The 20,716-nt window shown below is 37.6% G+C and overlaps 1 protein-coding gene across 1 annotated transcript in view; it reads left to right on the forward strand.

Annotated features, from left to right (window-relative positions):
* IL1RAPL2 (interleukin 1 receptor accessory protein like 2) overlaps positions 1-20,716 on the forward strand; it is a gene marked incomplete at both ends in the record, with an annotated part of 1,040,907 nt that overhangs the window by 550,212 nt on the left and 469,979 nt on the right. Inside the window, one exon of the mRNA XM_082609582.1 lies at positions 10,658-10,844. Coding sequence (XP_082465708.1) covers positions 10,658-10,844 — 187 coding nt within the window. The remainder of the gene's footprint in view (positions 1-10,657; positions 10,845-20,716) is intronic.

Genomic DNA, 20,716 nt, shown 5'->3' on the forward strand with positions numbered 1-20,716 from the left:
AGGAAGCAGTGAAGAAGTAAGAAACACAGTTGACCTTTGAACAACATGTGTTTGAACTGCATGGGTCCACATATGTGCCAGTTTTTTTCAATAGTAAATACTACAGTATTACACAATCCACAGTTGGTTGAATCATGGATGCAGAACCACAGATGGAGGAACCATGTATATGGAGGGCCAACTATAAGTTATATGTGGATTTATGATTGCACAGAGCATTGGAACCCCTAACCTCCTCGCTGTTCAACTGTAGTTACAGAGTCAGTGAAAAATTGTCTTCAACCAAACAGTAAATCAGGGGTCACTCGTAACATGTTGTGGGTTATGATAGTGACAGGGAATCTTTTGAATTTCCCTTGATTATTCCCTTACCTTTACCCATGTGTCAGTCAGTCACTGGCAACAGATTTTTAACTAGTTACCCACACCCGTAGGTGGCAGATTGCAATTGCTTCCCTTGAGAATGGTGACGAACTTGCCACAGGAAAGATCCAAAATTCTCAGTTATCTATGAGTGGGTTATTTTACACACACACACACACACACACACACACACACTATTTTTCTTGAGTAGGTATCTGACTTAACTACTCCACCCCCAGATAAATTATAGTTTGTTTTGAATTCAGGATGAATGATATTTTGATAGCAAAATTTTATCTTGAGCCAGTAGTTTTTAGAATATATATAATTTCTATTGTAACCTGGTCCATTGGCTATTCTTTCTTTAAACAACAAAACAAAACATCTAGATTTACTTTACAGTTTGGCTTGGGAGTCAGTGGATAATGTATTAATTATACAGTGGTGACGATGTAAGAGGGGGTTACTTTCTATGGAGCACTTACCACATGTCATGTACTGTGCTAAGAGCTTTAAATTAGCTCATTGTTGAGAGACAATTCCCTGTGGATATCTTGCATTTCTGCATGACTTATGCACAGAGGCACTGTCCCTTGTCCCAGATTATCTTTTCAGGGATGTAAGTATAGAGAACAGTCTTAAAAGGTAGAAATTGTGCCTCCCATCAGAGCAAATGACAGTTTTGCTTGCAGCCTTGGAAAATATAGATAGTATCTCCCTCTGGAGCAAAAGGCATGCATGCCTGTGTCCCATTATTAAAGACTTATGCCTCCTAAGCTTGGGATTCCTGTCCTGTAACGCAGCCTACTGCTTGTGCTGGTGTCATCTGGCCCTCTTTGTATTGCCTTGTGGGAACTGGGTTTGGGGAAGCAAAACAAATGCTGATATTCTGGCTATTTCTATTGCTGTGAATAATTAACTGTCCATTGTTTCTGACCCAAGAGTCTCTTGTCTTCTACCAACACCCATGGAAATTGGAAGTATGGTAAAAATCTCAGACCCTACATGGTTTTTAACACTTGTGTAACAAAACAACCCTATTAGGATAACTTTTATTATTCACATTTTACATATACAAAAATGAAGCTCAGTGACCTGTCCAAAGATCCATGGTTAGGGCACGATAGAGTAGGGATTTGAAACGAAGCCTCTCTGACTGTAGTGGCCACATTCCCAAGCAGTGAGGATTTTCAAGTCCAGTTCAGTTCAAGTCCCTGGGTTGACATTTTCTTGGACTGCATCATGAACCATTAGGAAATTATGTTTGAATAGTCCTGGGTTGGAGATTATCAGTGTCATTCCAAAGGCTGAGTGTTCATTTCAGCAGGGTAGAAGAAGTTAATAAAGTATTCCCTGTTCATACCTCCAATGAATCCTTGTTTGTTTATTAACTGTGTTTCTGCCTAATGGAACAAATGCACATAAATTCAAACCTATTATATTGACATTATTATAGACTAGAGATATCACCCATAAAAGATGACATTCTTTATTAAAAAACAAACAAACAAAAAACCCCACAAAAAGCCCTGAACTCTTCACAACTATAAATAAGATTATTTGCTTATAGACTGAAAAGTAGAAAAGTGAAATTTTCAAAAGATCTTGTATTCCCTCAACTTATTATAGCACAGATATTTTTTGTTATTGTGTTAAGTTTACATCTGCTTTTTTAATATACCCAAGCAGCATGGCACATAGAAGTTTCTCAAAAATGTCATTTGAATGCATCTAAAATGTTGTGGCTCTTCATAAAATGATAATATTAAGAAATTGGTCAGAGCTTTGCCCTCTTGGTCTTTTCTTGAAAAAAGACTTTATTTTTCAGAGAAGTTTTAGGTTCATGATAAAATTGAGAGGAAGATACAGAGATTTCCCATATACCTCCTGCCCACATGCAAGCATACACCATTATCAACATCTCTCATCAGAGTGGAACATTTGTTACAATTGATTAACCTACATTGACACATCATTATCACCCAAAGTCCATAGTTTCCATTGTGGTTCACTCTTGGCCTTGTACATTCTATGGGATTGGACAAATGTATAGTGACATGTATCTACCGTCATAGTATCATAAAGAGTATTTTCACTACCCCAAAAATCCTCAGTACCCCACCTGTTCATACCTCCCCCCAAGTCCTGGCAACCACCGATCTTTTATTGTCTCCATAGATTTGCCTTTTCTACAAGGTCACATAGTTGGAATCCTGCAGTATGTAGCCTTTTTAGAGTGCCTTTTTAAAAATTTCTTAGTAACATGTATTTAAGGTTCCTCCATATCTTCCCTGGCCTGATAGCTCATTTCTTTTTAGCACTAAATAATATGCCATTGTCTTAGATGTACCACAGTTTATCCATTCACCTAACTGAAAGGCATCTTGGTTGCTTCTAAGTTTTGGTAATTATGAACAAAACTGCTATAAATGTGCAGGGTTTTGTGTGGACATAATTTCTTTACTCCTTTGGATGGATACCAAAGAACATGAATACCAGATCATATGGTAAGAGTATGTTTCATTTTGTAAGAAACTGTCAAACTATCTTGCAAAGTGGCTGTACCATTTTGCATTCCCACCATTAATGAATGAGTGTTCCTGTTGATCTGCATCCTCACCAGCATTTAGTGGTGTCACTTGTTCTGGATTTTGGCCATTCTGGCAGGTGTGCAATAGTATCTCGTTGCTTGAATTTGCATTTCCCTGATGACATATGATGTACATCTTTCCAAATGCTTATTTGCCATCTGTGTACCTCCTTTGGTGAGGTGTCTGTTAAGGTCTTTGGCTCATTTTTATGTCGGGTTATTTTCTTATTGTTAAGTTTTAAGAATTCTTTGTATATTTGGGATAACTTTATTAGATGTGTCTTCGGCAAATATTTTCTCCCAGTCTGTGGCTTGTTTTCTAATTCTTTTGATACTGTTTTTGGTAGAGCAGAAGTTTTTCATTTTAATGAAGTTCAGCTTATCAATTATTTCTTTCATGGATCATGCCTTTGGTGTTGTAATTTAAAAAAAAATATTGCCATATGCAATGTCATCTAGGTTTTCTTCTATGTTTTCTTCTAGGAGTTTTATAGTTTTGCATTTTATGTTTAGGTCTGTGACCCATGCTGAGTTACTTTTAGTGATGGGTGTAAGGATCTGTGTCTAGATTCATTTTTTTTGCATGTGGATGTGCAGTTGTTCCAGTACCATTTGTTGCAAAGACTGTCTTTGCTCCATTGTATTGCCTTTGCTTCTTTGCCAAAGATCAGTTGAGGGCTTCCTTGGTGGTTCAGTGGTTAAGAATCCTCCTGCCAATGCAGGGGACACGGGTTCGAGCCCTGGTCCGGGAAGATCCCACATGCTGTGGAGCAACTAAGCCCATGTGCCACAACTACTGAGCCTGAGCTCTAGAGCCCGCGAGCCACAACTACTGAAGCCCATGAGCCTAGAGCCCATGCTCCACAACTAGAGAAGCCACTGCAACGAGAAGGCCGCACACCACAGGGAAGAGTAGCCTCCGCTTGCTGCAACTAGAGAAAGCCCCCATGCAGCAAAGAAGACCCAACGCAGCCAAAAATAAAGTAAATAAATTTTTAAAAAATGAAGGCAAAGGAAAGATTTTTCAGATTAAAAAAAAAAGATCAGTTGACTATATTTATGTGGATTTATTTCCAGGTTCAACATTCTATTCCATTGATCTATTTGTCTATTATTTTGCCATTATCACAATGCCTTAATTACTATAGCTTGATAGTAGACCTTGAAGTCAGGTAGTGTCAGTCCTCCAGCTTTTTTCTTCTCAGTGTTGTAGATATCATCATCTAGATCTTGTAAATATTTTGTTAGATATATATCTATGTGTTTCATTTAGGGTTTTCTAAAATATAAATGGTATTGTGATTTTAATTTCAAATTTAAAACTTGTTCATTGCTGACATATAGGAAAGCAATTGACTTTTGTATATTAACCTTATATCCTGCAACCTTGCTATAAATGCTTATTAGTTCCAGGCATTTTTTTGTCAGTTCTTTCAGATTTTCTACATAGAAAATCATGCAATCTATGAATTTTCTTGTCTACTGCATTAACTAGGACTTCCAGTATAATGTTGAAAAAGAGTGGTGAGAGAGGACATACTGCCTTATTCCTGGTCATTGTCGGAAAGCTTCTAGTTTCTCACCCTGAGTATGCTAGCTGTAGGGTTTTTTGTAGATATTCTTTATCAAGTTGAGGAATTTCCCCTCTAGTCCTAGTTTACTGAGAGTTTTTTATTATGAATGGGTTTTGGATTTTGTCAAATGCTTTTTCTGTGTCTACTGATCTGATCATGTGATTTTTTTCTACTTTAGCTTGTTGATATGATGGATTACATTAATTGCCTTTTGAATGTTGAACCAGGATAAATCTCACTTGGTTGTGGTGTATAATTCTTTTCATACATTACTGGATTTGATTTGCTAACATTTTGTTGAGGATTTTGCATCTATGTTCATGAGAAATATTGGTGTGCAGTTTTCTTTTAATGTCTTTGGTTTTGGTATTAGGGTAATGAAGGCCTCATAGAATGAGTTAGAAAGTATTCCTTCTGCTTCTATCTTCTGAAAGAGATTATAGAGAATTGATATAATTTCTTTCTTAAGTATTTGATAGACTTTACCAGTGAATCTATCTGGGCCTGGTGCTTTCTGTTTTGGAAGGTTATTAATTATCTATTCAATTACTTTAACAGCTATATGTCTATTCATATTGTCTGATTCTTCTTGTATAAGTTTTGGCAGATTCTGCCTTTCAAAAAATTGGTCCATTTCATCTAGGTTATCAAATTTGTGGGCATAGAGCTGTTCACAGTGTTCCTATGTTATCCTTTTCGTATTCATGGGATTTGTATGTCCCCTCTTTTATTTCTGATATTAGTAATTTATATCCTCCCCCTTTTTTTCTCCTCTTGGTCTTTTAAAGTATTAACATTTCATGTTTGAAGTCATATGTACTTATTTCTGCACTCATCTGAAAGTCTCCTTTCCAACACAAATATGTTTTTCAGTAAAATCTTCTTATTTTATAATGATTCTCAAGAAACGGAATTCACCAAAGGGCCTAATATCCTGTTTGTTTATTCATTTATTTCTCTTCCCTGAATTTGGTATAATATCAGTTCATAGTTCCTTTGGTTTGAGGACAATATCATCCAGTAATGGTAGATTGATTAATTGATAGTTATGAATAGTGGTCAATTCACATTTCAAAAATATCAGAAGACAAACTTTGTTTTAGTTTACTAACCATTAGATAGTTCTGTCATTTTCAAGGAAAGTATTTTGAAATGAGGAGAAGACAGTTGAAGGAACCATTTAGAAAAGTTTCAACTATATCCTGAGGCATTTTTTCTGGGCTTCTGCTTTTAGATATGAAAGAGTTCGCTAATTTATTTAGTTTATTTTCAGTAGGTTAGCCCTGGTGATACAACAAATGCACTTAAACTCAAATTTTGAAATACAACTTTAGATTTTATAATATTAGCATGTTTTATAAATGGGAATTGGAAAGGGGCATCTGTATTTCTCATGTATGTTTTAAATCCTAGGTCTTACTTTTCCCCTTAGGGAACCCAAGATGATTAATATTTTCCCTTATAAATATTTCTGCAAAAAGGTGTATAAATTATGACCTAAAGTAGCTAACATTAAACCTTTGGAATAGAAAGCAAGGTTTATTTACAAATTTGAAAATTCTGTGCTGTGCATTTTAATAACAGTGTTCTTTAAGTGTTATCTTTACACATCTGCATTTCTTTCTGTGAGCATCCCCAAGTTGGTGTGGATACCCATGAGTTAGTTCAGCTGATAGCATCAAGTTCTGAGAGTGGCCAGGGGCTAACAGCCAGAACCTTGGTTCTAAGCCACTGACCAGCTAAATGATCTTGACTAAGTTATTTATCCTCTCTGTGTCTCTGTTTTACTCCTATACAAAATGTAGATGATACTTACCGTGCACCTTTTCCTGGATTATTGACAGAATTAAGTAAGACAGGAGATATGGAAATACTTGAAAGATTACAAATGTATACAATTGTAAGGCATTGCTGCAACATCACTGTGAAGGCTCTTTGCTCATGTTGAGCCTGAATGTGCTCCTTGCCCCCCTCAGGATGTGGAGGGAGGACAGAAAAAAAAAGTGCAATTCCCATTCTTGCACACTCGTCAGTCTGCCTCCTCAAACTTGCACAGCTCTAATTGTACCTAATGAAAGAAAAGTAACATTTTTAGGTCCCAGTTGCAGGAAATGTTTTAAATAGAACTGGCCTGCGGCATTTTTCAAAGTAAAATCTATATAATGCAAGATTGTTAGCAGGAACTGTGCCAGGGCTGGATTACACAACTAATAAAAATCAACCTGAGTCTCAGACTGTCAGGAATCCTTGATCACACCTCCCCCAAGTCAGCAATGGAAACAACAGGACTCACACCAGGCCTTGTCTTGAGTTCCGGAGAACTTGGTTGTCATCAAGGACTTCATACTAGGGCTTGCTCATGGGGTAACAAGCAATCTGTCAGCAGCCTTTTACATGGTAAAGCCCAGAGCAAGAGTGAATTCATGCAGAGCCCTGGTCAAGATTGTTTGTGGGTAAGGGTTAGAGAATATTTCCTCCTTCAACCTATCAGCCATTCCCAGAGTGGCTTCCCTGCCCTCATCCTCATCCCAAGTTAATGAAGGTGCTGCTGGCATGACCTACATAGTGTATACTTTGGGCAGTTTGGAGAGGGAACACAAAACCTTGCCTAGGGGCCTGGGCTTTATTATAGAAGGTGTTTGTCTAAGAAACTTGCAGTAGTCTTAGTGGAACTCTTACTAACAATTCGACCTCCAAAGTTCTGACCTTTGCCTAGTAGCTGGTATTCACAGTACCTGGAAGTTCCTTCTTGCCTTAGTTGCTTTCTCTTGATTAACATCTTTTTGTGCCTAGGTCAGTATATCTTTTTGATCCTTTCAGACCTTCATGGCGCACTGGTACTAGGCCTGTTGCCTAACTGACCTCTTCTAGACTCTTTTCTCTCAAGTGGCACCCCAGGCCAGTGGCATATCTTAACCCATCGCTGCCAATGTATTGTTTTTATTATACTGGTGATTGTTCACAATTACTACATCACATATAAATTAGAATTATTAATTTATCAACAATATATGTACGAACTAATACAAGCGGTAATAACAATTCTAATGACAGTCTATTAAATATTTACTATGGGCCAGATTCTGTGTTATATGTTTTATATTTGCTTAATAGTTACAGCAGCCTGGAGAGGTCAGATATTATAACCATTCCAACTGAAAACAGTAAACTTATTTTTGCTTAAGTTTGTATAATAAAAAGAGCTTCCTCCTCCAAACTCCAGTGGAGCCACCATAAAGGATTTCTTATCCTCATTTTTCAGCTGAGGAATCTGAGACTGAGAGATGTTACATAACTTGCCCAAGGACACAGAGCTAGTTGAACCTGGTGGGTCTTAGTTCAAAGTTAGTGCTTTGTTATGAAACCACTATATTATATTGGTCCCTTACTTAGTCTACCCTATTTTCTCCTCAGGACTAAATAGATTTGGGATAGTAAGCTCCTTTCAGGGAACTGCAGCTTCTGTCTAATACTTCTATTGTTGAGACTGCTGGTCAACAGCTCTCTCTCCCTGGGTTTGTAACACAAATATGGGAAGATATTTAACAAGTAAGTCTCTTTCACCTCTATGGATGGACACCATGGAACAGATATGATCAAAGTCTGTGACATTAAGAACTGTTCATAATATTTTAAATACTTAGCAGAGGTGATTTTATTTCTGCTTCATTTAAAACTTTTTAAAAACTGTGACCATTTATCTTCCTTCCATCCCCTATACATACCCTAGTCCTCCTTGTCTCCCAGATATAGTCATTATAATTTTTTTCTTTGCTGGTATGCTGATGCACCAAATTTGGCTAATCCTTACCCTGGTGGTACAAGAATACCTGCAGAATTATCCTGAGTCATATTTAAACAGGGAATGTGATATTTGACCAGCCACATACATACATGAATCTGTAGAATGGGGATGGGGTGGTTAGTACCATAATAGGTTTATGCAGAAGTAGAGCAGAGAGGACATGTCTCTTGAATGCATACCTTTTGATGCCCACACATTTAATCAACTAACATTTACTAGGCACTTACTATCAACTTAGATCCCCGGAATAGAGTGATGAACAAGAGCAACAAATTATTTGCTTACACTTAACAAAAAGCATATGATAGAAAATCAAAGAGAAGAGCAAGTATAAACAACCATGGCTCAAATAGACTTAGTATATTCAAGAAACAGAGTAAATATGATTGCGACTGCACCCTAATGAGTGAAAGACAGAATGTTACGATAGGCCACATCATGTAGGATGTTAAAGAAAGCAAGGAGACATGGGCATGTTTAGCACTGAAGTATTGAAAATGGAGTCAAGAAGAGCCAAATTGATTGAACCAAATTTTACCTTATTGGCTGAGACTTAAAAACATTTCTGGTGGCTTTAGCTTCATGGCTCTTAAAGAAGCTGTCAAACATCTCTTAATAGAATTAAATGTTCTTACATTTGATCCCTAGTGAGCATATACTAAACCCTTTCTAAGAACCTACATTGAGGAAGAGAGAAAAGCAATAGCTCACAATCTACATTGTATAATGGGGTTACATCTGAATATCAGAATGGAAGTGCATCTTCAGATGACACAGGCATTGCATTGTCAGGAGTACTTGCCAGTAATTAACTTCACTAGAAATCCAAGTAGCAGTCATTTTGATTAACTTAGTTTGTAAACCCAATGGGCAGCAGCCATCTGCACTCCTGTGTTTTGTATGGTGTCTGGCATATTGTGAAATTTCAATGAATACTAAGAAGTACAAACAGTAACAATCATTTGAGGCCATCTTAAAATTATTGGTTGGCATGCTAATCCCATTTATCAGGATTGTTATTACTTAGTTGTAAAAATACTCGGTTTTGAATTATCCCTTTGGCACTTTGTGTTTTTTAACAGCAGGTATCCCTTGATGTTTAGAACACATATGATTCTGAAATGTCTCACCAAGAGATTTACAGTTGACCTTCTTTTAAGTCTTACCAGGCTGCTTCTGATCTCTTCCTCATACTTTCCAGATTTCTTTTGTGTGGTTGGTATCTTCTGGAGTCTAGGTAGAGTAGGGTAGGGAAATGTCATGGGATATACACAGGGAAATGAAGGCAGAATTCAATTTCATAAATACCCTACTATTATGGGTTAGCCCATTAATGTCCAATTTCTAAAGCAGCTTTATGGTAAAATTCAATGTTGAAATTCCTTTATAATTCTAGTTTTATTTTTGTTGTTGTTTTGTTTTGCTTTGTGGTACGTGGGCCTCTCACTGCCGTGACCTCTCCCATTGCGGACACAGGCTCTGGACGTGCAGGCTCAGCGGCCATAGCTCACAGGCCCAGCCGCTCAGCGGCATGTGGGATCCTCCCAGACCGGGGCACGAACCCACGTCCCCTGCATCGGCAGGCAGACTCTCAACCACTGCACCACCAGGGAAGCCCCTATAATTCTAGTTTTGATGGGTAAAATTAATCCACTCTGCTAGGATTTGTTCTTTGTAGGAACCCAAATTTGACCCCTGACATATCTCAGTGAACACCTTAAAAAGCTATGTGAGTTAACGGGTATCTTCTCTATGTTGATCTGTTTTTATTTTTAATTTTTATTTTATATTGGAGTATAGTTAAATAACAATGATGTACTAGTTACAGGTGCACAACAAAGTGATTCAGTTATACCCATACAAGTTGTTGATCTGTTTTTTGGTATGTATCCTATAAAAGAAAATGTTGGCTTAGAAACCAATGGCAAAATTAACAATCCTTCAAATACCTGTTAAGGGATTAGTCATAAGGGCAAACCAGAAATGGCTATAGCCCTAGTTATAGACTTTCTCATAAGTTTTTGCTATCAGATTGTCAACATAGCAATGTTTACCACTGGGAAAGAAGTCTGACTGTTTTACATTTCAGAAGATGGGTACAGCTGCTCTATGTAGCTATCTCAAGGCCAGAGATGTCCACATTAGCATTTTGTTCCATATCTTCCTGTCAGTTGAAGTAGAAAATTTTTCTGTGTTGTTTCCATGTTGTTTCTGATTTCTAGTCAATGTCCTAAGTGGAAAAGTCAATATTCTTGAAATATACAGAGTCAAAACATAGGTGTATAGACCCAATAAAGCCATTTTGCTATTTCTCTATTCCTACAGAAACTCGACATATTGCATGAAGGTGTCAATGTCCTTGACTGTTGCAGAGAATGAATCAGGTCTGTGCTACAATAGCAGGATCCGCTATTTGGAAAAATCTGAAGTCACTAAAAGAAAGGAGATATCCTGCCCAGACATGGATGACTTTAAAAAGTCCGATCAGGAGCCTGATGTTGTGTGGTACAAGGTAACTCAGCATGATGTCAAATGCATTTTTTTTTTTTACCCTAAGTCAATAGCTGGCTTGGGGAGATAAAAAGGGAGAGGTTTTATTTTGAGTTTTTGGTATTAGACACTTCACTGAGAAGAATCAGCAGATCCACAGCTAAATAATTCAGAGCTATGATTCCTATATATTACTGGTTTTCATGTACTTCCATCAGCAGGTGTCAGAAGCAATCCCAGCTTCTCCAATGACTAAAAGTAAGGAAAATATCCCTTTACCCCAACTCATGAGAGCAAATGGGAAGAGTGAAGACTGAAATAACACATGAAAGAAATTATTTGAGGGACCTAGAAATATTATTCGCTGTTAGGAACAAAGGCCCATCTTTACAAGTAATGGTGCTTACAAAAAATAACACCGATTATCATGGTCTATATTGTGAGAAACACTGCAGTCAGTGCAGAGGAGAGAAATGGGCCCAGTGCAGGATGTGTGAACACTGGAAATAACATGTTTATCTGGAAATAAACCACACTCAAAGGTTGTACAGATGAAAGTTGAATGAAGGAACTGTTTATAGAGGTGTGGTTAGGGTTAAGGGAACCAAAAAGGGAAAAAGCTGTAAATTACCGCTCCTAGGTCTAGAGTGGCAAGGGGAAGGAGCTGTATCTCTGGAACATGGCAAGATCGGAGCAGGCCTGTCAAGAGCTGTAGCCTTAGAGGAGCATATTAACTGTGGAAAACAGAGAGAGAGTGGACAGGATGGAAACCCTAACCCCTCTTAACTCCCGCCTTCTGGTTTCTTGCTAGTGTCTTCCCTCCCACCATGTGAGTTCAAACAGAATTCAGAGAGCAAAACCTGGGGGTAGAATCAATAGTCTTCAGCTTCTCTGGGCACAGAGTAGGTCAGACAAAGGCAGAGCATGGATCTAGGGCAAGAAGCAGAGAAATAAACATACAACCTTTCAACTATGATATTCTGGCTGCGAGCCTGGGGCACTGTGGTTCTAAAAGAGGACTGAGCACCCTCTGCCACCTCTGAGCCACACTGGTTGGCCCATGGTGACCATATATGACTATATATGGTGGCCAGAAGTGACCAAGGAGATTTTCTGCACAGGTACTGTGCACATTATTGCAACCAAACACACATAAAAGGTAGGACAGGTTGTTTCTGTAATATCTGACAGACCCTCAGTTTCCAGGAAAGCCTAAACCCTAGCTCCTACAGTTGTCAGGTGCTTTTACATTTGGAAGTTCCTCTATCTTCATACCTGGGGGAACTCGACAAGAGACAGCAAGAGCATGTCCTGAACTAGAACCTCAAGTCTCTTTGTGAAGTGTCATCCTCCTTTTTTTCCTTAATATTCTGACAGATAAAAAGGAACATGATGTTCATTATGCATAAATATAGAATAACCATACTTAGTGGGACGCTTCATGCCATCGTCAGCCTTTTTAGTATTTCTTATTTTTTTAAACTTTTTAAAATTTTTTTGGTCATGCTGCACGGCATGTGGGATCTTAGTTCCCTGACCAGGGATCAAACCCACACCCCCTGCAGTGGAGGTACGGAGTCTTAACTACTAGACCACCAGGGAGGTCCTAGCCTTGTTAGTATTTCTTAATCACTTACTATGTGCCATTTGCTGTGCTAAGCTTTGTCTCTATATCATCTCACTTAAGTCTCAATGCAACTCTGTGTGGTGGGCGCTATTATCATCATTTAACAGAGGAAAAAACTTGAGTCTTACAGGAATGTAGAGACTTGTCCAAAGCTACTAAGCTAACAAAGCCTCATTTTATATTCAAGGCAGTGTGGTTCCAGAGTCCATTTTCTTAATCACTACCCTCTCCTGCAAGAGGCCTGGAGCTAAACCCAGCCTCGATTGCAGGCACTTCTTTAAGATGAGTAAAAAGGTTTTATTTCAATTTTATAGTTCAGGAAGGGAGGTTGACTAGCTCAAGGGTTAGCAGCTAGGAGTAAAATCCAGGTCATCAGCTTTCTCTTACAGTGTTCATTCTATCTCATCTTTTTGTCTTTTCACTAAATTCTTTCTTCCCCTTTCTTCATATCTCTATACATCACCATAGTCATTGTATACCAAAGCAGTTTATTCCTTGGAGAAAGCTAACCCTCACTCTTTCTTAGAAATGGACCAATGATGGTGAAACAAAGGGCTTTTCCAGCTCTGCCTGGATAATAACATTTAATATTTGTATAACATTTTACAATTGATAAATAATAAGCATAATGATAGGTAATATTTATTAAGTACTTACTATATGCCAGACTCTATTTTAAGTGCTTTAGATGGACTAACTCAATTTCTAGTTTCTCAATCTCAATCTCTACTGTCTTATGTAGGTATTATTATTATCCCCATTTTACAAAAGACGTGACTGGAGACTCAGACAAGTTAAGTGACTCAACAAATGTCACACAGCTGTTTGTGACTTGCAGTTTGGCTCCTGGGCCCTTCCACTTAGCCATTACACTATACAAATGGATCAGGATAAAAAATTAAAACCAAAAGTTAAAGAGTCTCTGAAGCTCCCAAATGCATTTTTAACCCCACTTTTCACACATGGTTTTAAGTAAATCCTTGAAAAAATTTATTGACGTATTGGGAAAATGTTTCCTTTTTAGCCAATACTTCGATAATCTGCCTTGCTTGCTTTGTACTCTGTGCATTTCCTACCAGACTGAACATGAAGTGATTTTGCTCTGGCTACAACAATGAAAAGAGGAGGACACATTTGTCCAGAGTTAATTCTGGTGCATATCCAAAGTTAGAAATGTACAATGTATTATCTCCAGTGTTTTAACAGTGAAAAGTATGTGTTGCATGATCCTTTTCCCAGTCTTCTTTTCAAATATATGTAATCATTAAACTTGTTTCTTTCCAACCATCCTGTTATGGCAGGCCTTTGAGGACTATTCTTCCATGCCTGCAGGTAATCACAGCTGAATAGGAAGGTAGAGGTGGCTCATATGGCACTGGGGTGTGTTCATAAAGATGAATGAGTAAGCCTATCCTGGTTGTCCTTGGAATGTAACAGATATGCATAAGGGGGCTGTAACTCCTCTATCTGAACTCTATTAGTTAGCAAAAGGAAGTGAGGAGAGGGGCTACACTTTCAGCACTTCCTCCTGACACTATGTATGGGGCTTAAACATTAGAACAGAATATACAATTATGTCAATGCTTTTGGAAACATTTTTGAAATGAGAGATAAAGATTATTTTCTTTATTGAACTAAGAACACGAGAACAACCTCATTATTCACTGAGAACACTTGACACAGAGTGTAGAGTCCCTTTATCCCATTTCTAAACAAAAGAATTCCCTAAACTTAATAGGACATTAGCAATGAAAATACAAATGCGTTCCTTGGGGTAAAACACATATCTATGTCATTAGTTACCTCAGCTGATAAAAGGCTGATGTTAATGAAGTCAAGACTTCCAGTTTGAATCCTCCTTTTTCTTGCCACAATTATCTTAATTTCAGATGTTTGCCATTGGCTATAATGGAGGGGTTGAGGGCATTATGGATGGGTCAGTGCAAATTTATTCATTCAGTTAGTATATGTATACTGGGTGCCTACTATGTGCATGTTGGCTATATATATCTAATTCATTTTTAATAGCTGTATCATAGTTCATAGGCTAGATATAACCTTGCTTTATTCAGCCATTTTTCAGATGGATATTCAATTTTTTCTAGTTTTTTAAAAATAATCACAGTATTGCAGTAAACATCCTTGTAAACATACTTATATCCTTACATCCATGGTGTACAAGATAGGAATGATCTCTGTCAGTTCTATTATTCAGTATTGTTTTGGAGGTTCTAGCTGATGCCATAAGAAAATTAAATGAAATACACTATACAAACATTGGAAAAGAAGAGACAAAATAATCTTATTTTTCAGATTGTATAATTGTATACCAAGAAAACCCAAGAGATTAAACAACAACAACAAAAAGAACTAAAGAAATAATTTGATAAGGTAGCTTAATAAAAATATACAAACTATTCAATAATTTTTATTTTTGCCAGTAATAATCGGTTAGATATGTAAGGGAAAAATGACATTATATCATTTACAACAATGAAAAACTATAAAACACTTAGGAATACATTTAACAAAGATGGGAGGAGACCTATATAAAAATATAATCTTATTGAAGGACATAAAATATAGTCTAAATTAATGGAGAGACAGAACATATTTCTGCATTGGAAGATCTCATAGAAAAAAAGACCAGTTATTCCCAATATTATATAAATAAGTAATCCGATTTGCTAAAATATGAATTTTTAGAAATTAGACAACATGATAAACATTATAACATTCATATGGACGAATGAGTATATCAGCTTTGCAAATGAAATTTTGGAAAAAAGCATTAATGAGAGAGGACTTAGTCTAGCTGAGACTGAACTTACTGTAAAACAGTAGCGATTAAAATAGTAAGTTTAAGAAAGCATAAACAGATCAGTTAAATAGAATAGAGAATCCAGAAACAGATAAAGTATGTATATATGAGAATTTAGTATATGATAACATTTCATTTTAATTGGTTTGGAGGGGGCATAAGGGCTTATTAAAAATGATGTGCACATAATTGACAATTCACTTGCAAAAAAATAGATATCTGACTCATACCATGTTTAAGAAAATTGCAGATGGATTGTGAGGAGTTAATTTCATCTCCTAAATAATAGTCTAGGAATGACCATTTCTTTTTTTTTTATTTATTTTTTCTTTTTTTCTTTTTTTCTTTTTGCGGTATGCGGGCCTCTCACTGCTGTGGCCTCTCCCGTTGCGGAGCACAGGCTCCGGACGCGCAGGCTCCGGACGCGCAGGCTCAGCGGCCATGGCTCACGGGCCCAGCCGCTCCGCGGCATATGGGATCCTCCCAGACCGGGGCACGAACCCGTATCCCCTGCATCGGCAGGCGGACTCTCAACCACTGCGCCACCAGGGAGGCCCCTTTTTTTTTTATTTTTTTCACATCTTTACTGGAGTATAATTGCTTAACAATGGTGTGTTAGTTTCTGCTTTATAACAAAATGAATCAGTTATACATATACATATGTTCCCATATACCCTCCCTCTTGCGTCTCCCTCCCACCCTCCCTATCCCACCCCTCCAGGTGGTCACAAAGCACCGAGCTGATCTCCCTGTGCCATGTGGCTGCTTCCCACTAGCTATCTACCTTACGTTTGGTAGTGTATATATGTCCATGCCTCTCTTTCGCTTTGTCACAGCTTACACTTCCCCCTCCCCGTATCCTTAAGTCCATTCTCTAGTAGGTCTCTGTCTTTATTCCTGTCTTACCCCTATATTCTTCAGGACATTCTTTTCTTCTTAAATTCCACATATATGTGTCACCATACAGTATTTGTCTTTCTCTTTCTGACTTACTTCACTCTGTATGACAGACTCTAGGTCCATCCACCTCATTACAAATAGCTCAATTTCGTTTCCTTTTATGGCTGAGTAATATTCCATTGTATATATGTGCCACATCTTCTTTATCCATTCATCCGACGATGGACACTTAGGTTGTTTCCATCTCTGGGCTATTGTAAATAGGGCTGCTATGAACATTTTGGTACATGACTCTTTTTGAATTATGGTTTTCTCAGGGTATATGCCCAGTAGTGGGATTGCTGAGTCATATGGTAGTTCTATTTGTAGTTTTTTAGGGAACCTCCATACTGTTCTCCATAGTGGCTGTACCAATTCACATTCCCACCAGCAGTGCAAGTGTTCCCTTTTTTCCACACCCTCTCCAGCATTTATTGTTTCTAGATTTTTTTTTTTTCTTTTTGCGGTATGCGGGCCTCTCACTGTTGTGGCCTCTCCCATTGCGGAGCACAGGCTCCGGATGCGCAGGCCCAGCGGCCATGGCTCACGGGCCCAGCCGCTCTGCGGCATATGGGATCCTCCCAGACTGGGGCACGAACCCGTATCCCCTGCATCGGCAGGCGGACTCTCAACCACTGCGCCACCAGGGAGGCCCATATTGTTTCTAGATTTTTTGATGATGGCCATTCTGGCTGGTGTGAGATGATATCTCATTGTAGTTTTGATTTGCATTTCTCTAATGATTAAAGATATTGAGCATCCTTTCATGTGTTTGTTGGCAGTCTGTATATCTTCTGTGGAGAAATGTCTACTTAGGTCTTCTGCCCATTTTTGGATTGGGTTGTTTGTTTTTTTGTTATTGAGCTGCATGAGCTGCTTATAAATTTTGGAGATTAATCCTTTGTCAGTTGCTTCATTTGCAAATATTTTCTCCCATTCTAAGGGTTGTCTTTTGGTCTTGTTTACGGTTTCTTTTGCTGTGCAAAAGCTTTTAAGTTTCATTAGGTCCCATGTGTTTATTTTTGTCTTTATTTCCATTTCTCTAGGAGGTGGGTCAAAAAGGATCTTGCTGTGATTTATGTCATAGAGTGTTCTGACTATGTTTTCCTCTAAGAGTTTGATAGTTTCTGGCCTTACATTTAGGTCTTTAATCCATTTTGAGCTTATTTTTGTGTATGGTATTAGGGAGTGATCTAATCTCATACTTTTACATGTCCCTGTCCAGTTTTCCCAGCACCACTTATTGAAGAGACTGTCCTTTCTCCACTGTACATTCCTGCCTCCTTTATCAAAGATAAGGTGACCATATGTGCGTGGGTTTATCTCTGGGCTTTCTATCCTGTTCCATTGATCTATCTTTAAGTTTTTGTGCCAGTACCATACTGTCTTGATTACTGTAGCTTTGTAGTATAGTCTGAAGACAGGGAGCCTGATTCCTCCAGCTCCATTTTTCGTTCTCAAGATTGCTTTGGCTATTCGGGGTCTTTTGTGTTTCCATACAAATTGTGAATTTTTTTGTTCTAGTTCTGTGAAAAATGCCAGTGGTAGTTTGATAGGGATTGCATTGAATCTGTAGATTGCTTTGGGTAGTAGAGTCATTTTCACAATGTTGATTCTTCCAATCCAAGAACATGGTATATCTCTCCATGTATTTGTATCATCTTCAATTTCTTTCATCAGTGTCTTATAATTTTCTGCACACAGGTCTTTTGCCTCCTTAGGTAGGTTTATTCCTAGATATTTTATTCTTTTTGTTGCAATGGTAACTGGGAGTGTTTCCTTGATTTCACTTTCAGATTTTTCATCATTAGTATATAGGAATGCCAGAGATATCTGTGCATTAATTTTGTATCCTGCTACTTTACTGAATTCATTGATTAGCTCTAGTAGTTTTCTGGTAGCATCTTTAGGATTCTCTATGTATAGTATCATGTCATCTGCAAACAGTGACAGCTTTACTTCTTCTTTTCCGATTTGGATTCCTTTTATTTCCTTTTCTTCTCTGATTGCTGTGGCTAAAACTTCCAAAATTATGTTGAATAAGAGTGGTGAGAGTGGGCAGCCTTGTCTTGTTCCTGATCTTAGTGGAAATGGTTTCAGTATTTCACCATTGAGGACGATGTTGGCTGTGGGATTGTCATATATGGCCTTTATTATATTGAGGAAAGTTCCCTCTATGCCTACTTTCTGCAGGGTTTTTATGATAAATGGGTGTTGAATTTTGTCGAATGCTTTCTCTGCATCTATTGAGATGATCATATGTTTTTTCTCCTTCAATTTGTTAATATGGTGTATCACGTTGATTGATTTGCATATATTGAAGAATCCTTGCATTCCTGGAATAAACACCACTTGATCATGGTGTGTGATCCTTTTAATGTGCTGTTGGATTCTGTTTGCTAGTATTTTGTTGAGGATTTTTGCATCTATGTTCATCAGTGATATTGGCCTGTAGTTTTCTTTCTTTGTGACATCTTTGTCTGGTTTTGGTATCAAGGTGATGGTGGCCTCGTAGAATGAGTTTGGGAGTGTTCCTCCCTCTGCTATATTTTGGAAGAGTTTGAGAAGGAAGGGTGTTAGCTCTTCTCTAAATGTTTGATAGAATTCACCTGTGAAGCCATCTGGTCCTGGGCTTTTGTTTGTTGGAAGATTTTTTATCACAGTTTCAATTTCAGTGCTTGTGATTAGTCTGTTCATATTTTCTATTTCTTCCTGGTTCAGTCTTGGCAGGTTGTGCATTTCTAAGAAATTGTCCATTTCTTCCAGGTTGTCCATTTTATTGGCATAGAGTTTCTTGTACTGATCTCTCATGATCTTTTGTATTTCTGCAGTGTCAGTTGTTACTTCTCATTTTTCATTTCTAATTCTACTGATTTGAGTCTTCTCCCTTTTTTTCTTGATGAGTCTGGCTAATGGTTTATCAATTTTGTTTATCTTCTCAAAGAACCAGCTTTTAGTTTTATTGATGTTTGCTATCGTTTCCTTCATTTCTTTTTCATTTATTTCTGATCTGATTTTTATGATTTCTTTCCTTCTGCTAACTTTGCGGTGTTTTTGTTCTTCTTTCTGTAATTGCTTTAGGTGCAAGGTTAGGTTGTTTATTCAAGATGTTTCCTGTTTCTTAAGGTGGGATTGTATTGCTATAAACTTCCCTCTTAGAACTGATTTTGCTGCATCCCGTATGTTTTTGGTCGTCGTGTCTCCATTGTCATTTGTTTCTAGGTATTTTTTTATTTCCCCTTTGATTTCTTCAGTGATCACTTCGTTATTAAGTAGTGTATGGTTTAGCCTCCATGTGTTTGTATTTTTTCAGATCTTTTCCTGTAATTGATATCTAGTCTCATAGCATTGTGGTCGGAAAGGATACTTGATACAATTTCAATTTTCTTAAATTTACCAAGGCTTGATTTGTGACCCAAGATATGATCTATCCTGGAGAATGTTCCATGAGCACTTGAGAAAAATGTGTGTTCTGTTGTTTTTGGATGGAATGTCCTATAAATATCAATTAAGTCCATCTTGTTTAATGTATCATTTAAAGCTTGTGTTTCCTTATTTATTTTCATTTTGGATGATCTGTCCATTGGTGAAAGTGGGGTATTAAAGTCCCCTACTATGAGTGTGCTACTGTCGATTTCCCCTTTTATGGCTGTTAGTATTTGCCTTATGTATTGAGGTGCTCCTATGTTGGGTGCATAAATATTTACAATTGTTATATCTTCTTCTTGGATCGATCCCTTGATCATTATGTAGTGTCCTTCTTTGTCTCTTCTAGTAGTCTATTTTAAAGTCTATTTTGTCTGATATGAGAATTGCTACTCCAGCTTTCTTTTGGTTTCCATTTGCATGGAATATCTTTTTCCATCCCCTTACTTTCAGTCTGTATGTGTCTCTAGGTCTGAAGTGGGTGTCTTGTAGACAGCATATATATGGGACTTGTTTTTGTATCCATTCAGCCAATCTGTGTCTTTTGGTGGGAGCATTTATTCCATTTACATTTAAGGTAATTATCGATATGTATGTTCCTATTCCCATTTTGTTAATTGTTTTCAGTTCGTTATTGTAGGTATTTTCCTTCTGTTGTGTTTCTTGCCTAGAGAAGTTCCTTTAGCATTTCTTGTAAAGCTGGTTTGGTGGTGCTGATCTCTCTCAGCTTTTGCTTGTCTGTAAACATTTTAATTTCTCCATCAAATCTGAATGAGATCCTTGCTGGGTAGAGTAATCTTGGTTGAAGTTTTCTCTCCTTCATCACTTTAAATATGTCCTGCCAGTCCCTTCTGGCTTGCAGAGTTTCTGCTGAAAGATCAGCTGTTAACCTTATGGGGATTCCCTTGTGTGTTATTTGTTCTTTTTCCCTTGCTGCTTTTAATATGTTTTCTTTGTATTTAATTATTGACAGTTTGATTAATATGTGTCTTGGCGTATTTCTCCTTGGATTTATCCTGTATGGGACTCTCTGTGCCTCCTGGACTTGACTGACTATTTCCTTTCCCATGTTAGGGAAGTT

The sequence above is a fragment of the Mesoplodon mirus genome (assembly GCF_964341445.2).
Source record: "Mesoplodon mirus genome assembly, chromosome: X".
NCBI classification, from domain to species: domain Eukaryota; kingdom Metazoa; phylum Chordata; class Mammalia; order Artiodactyla; family Ziphiidae; genus Mesoplodon; species Mesoplodon mirus.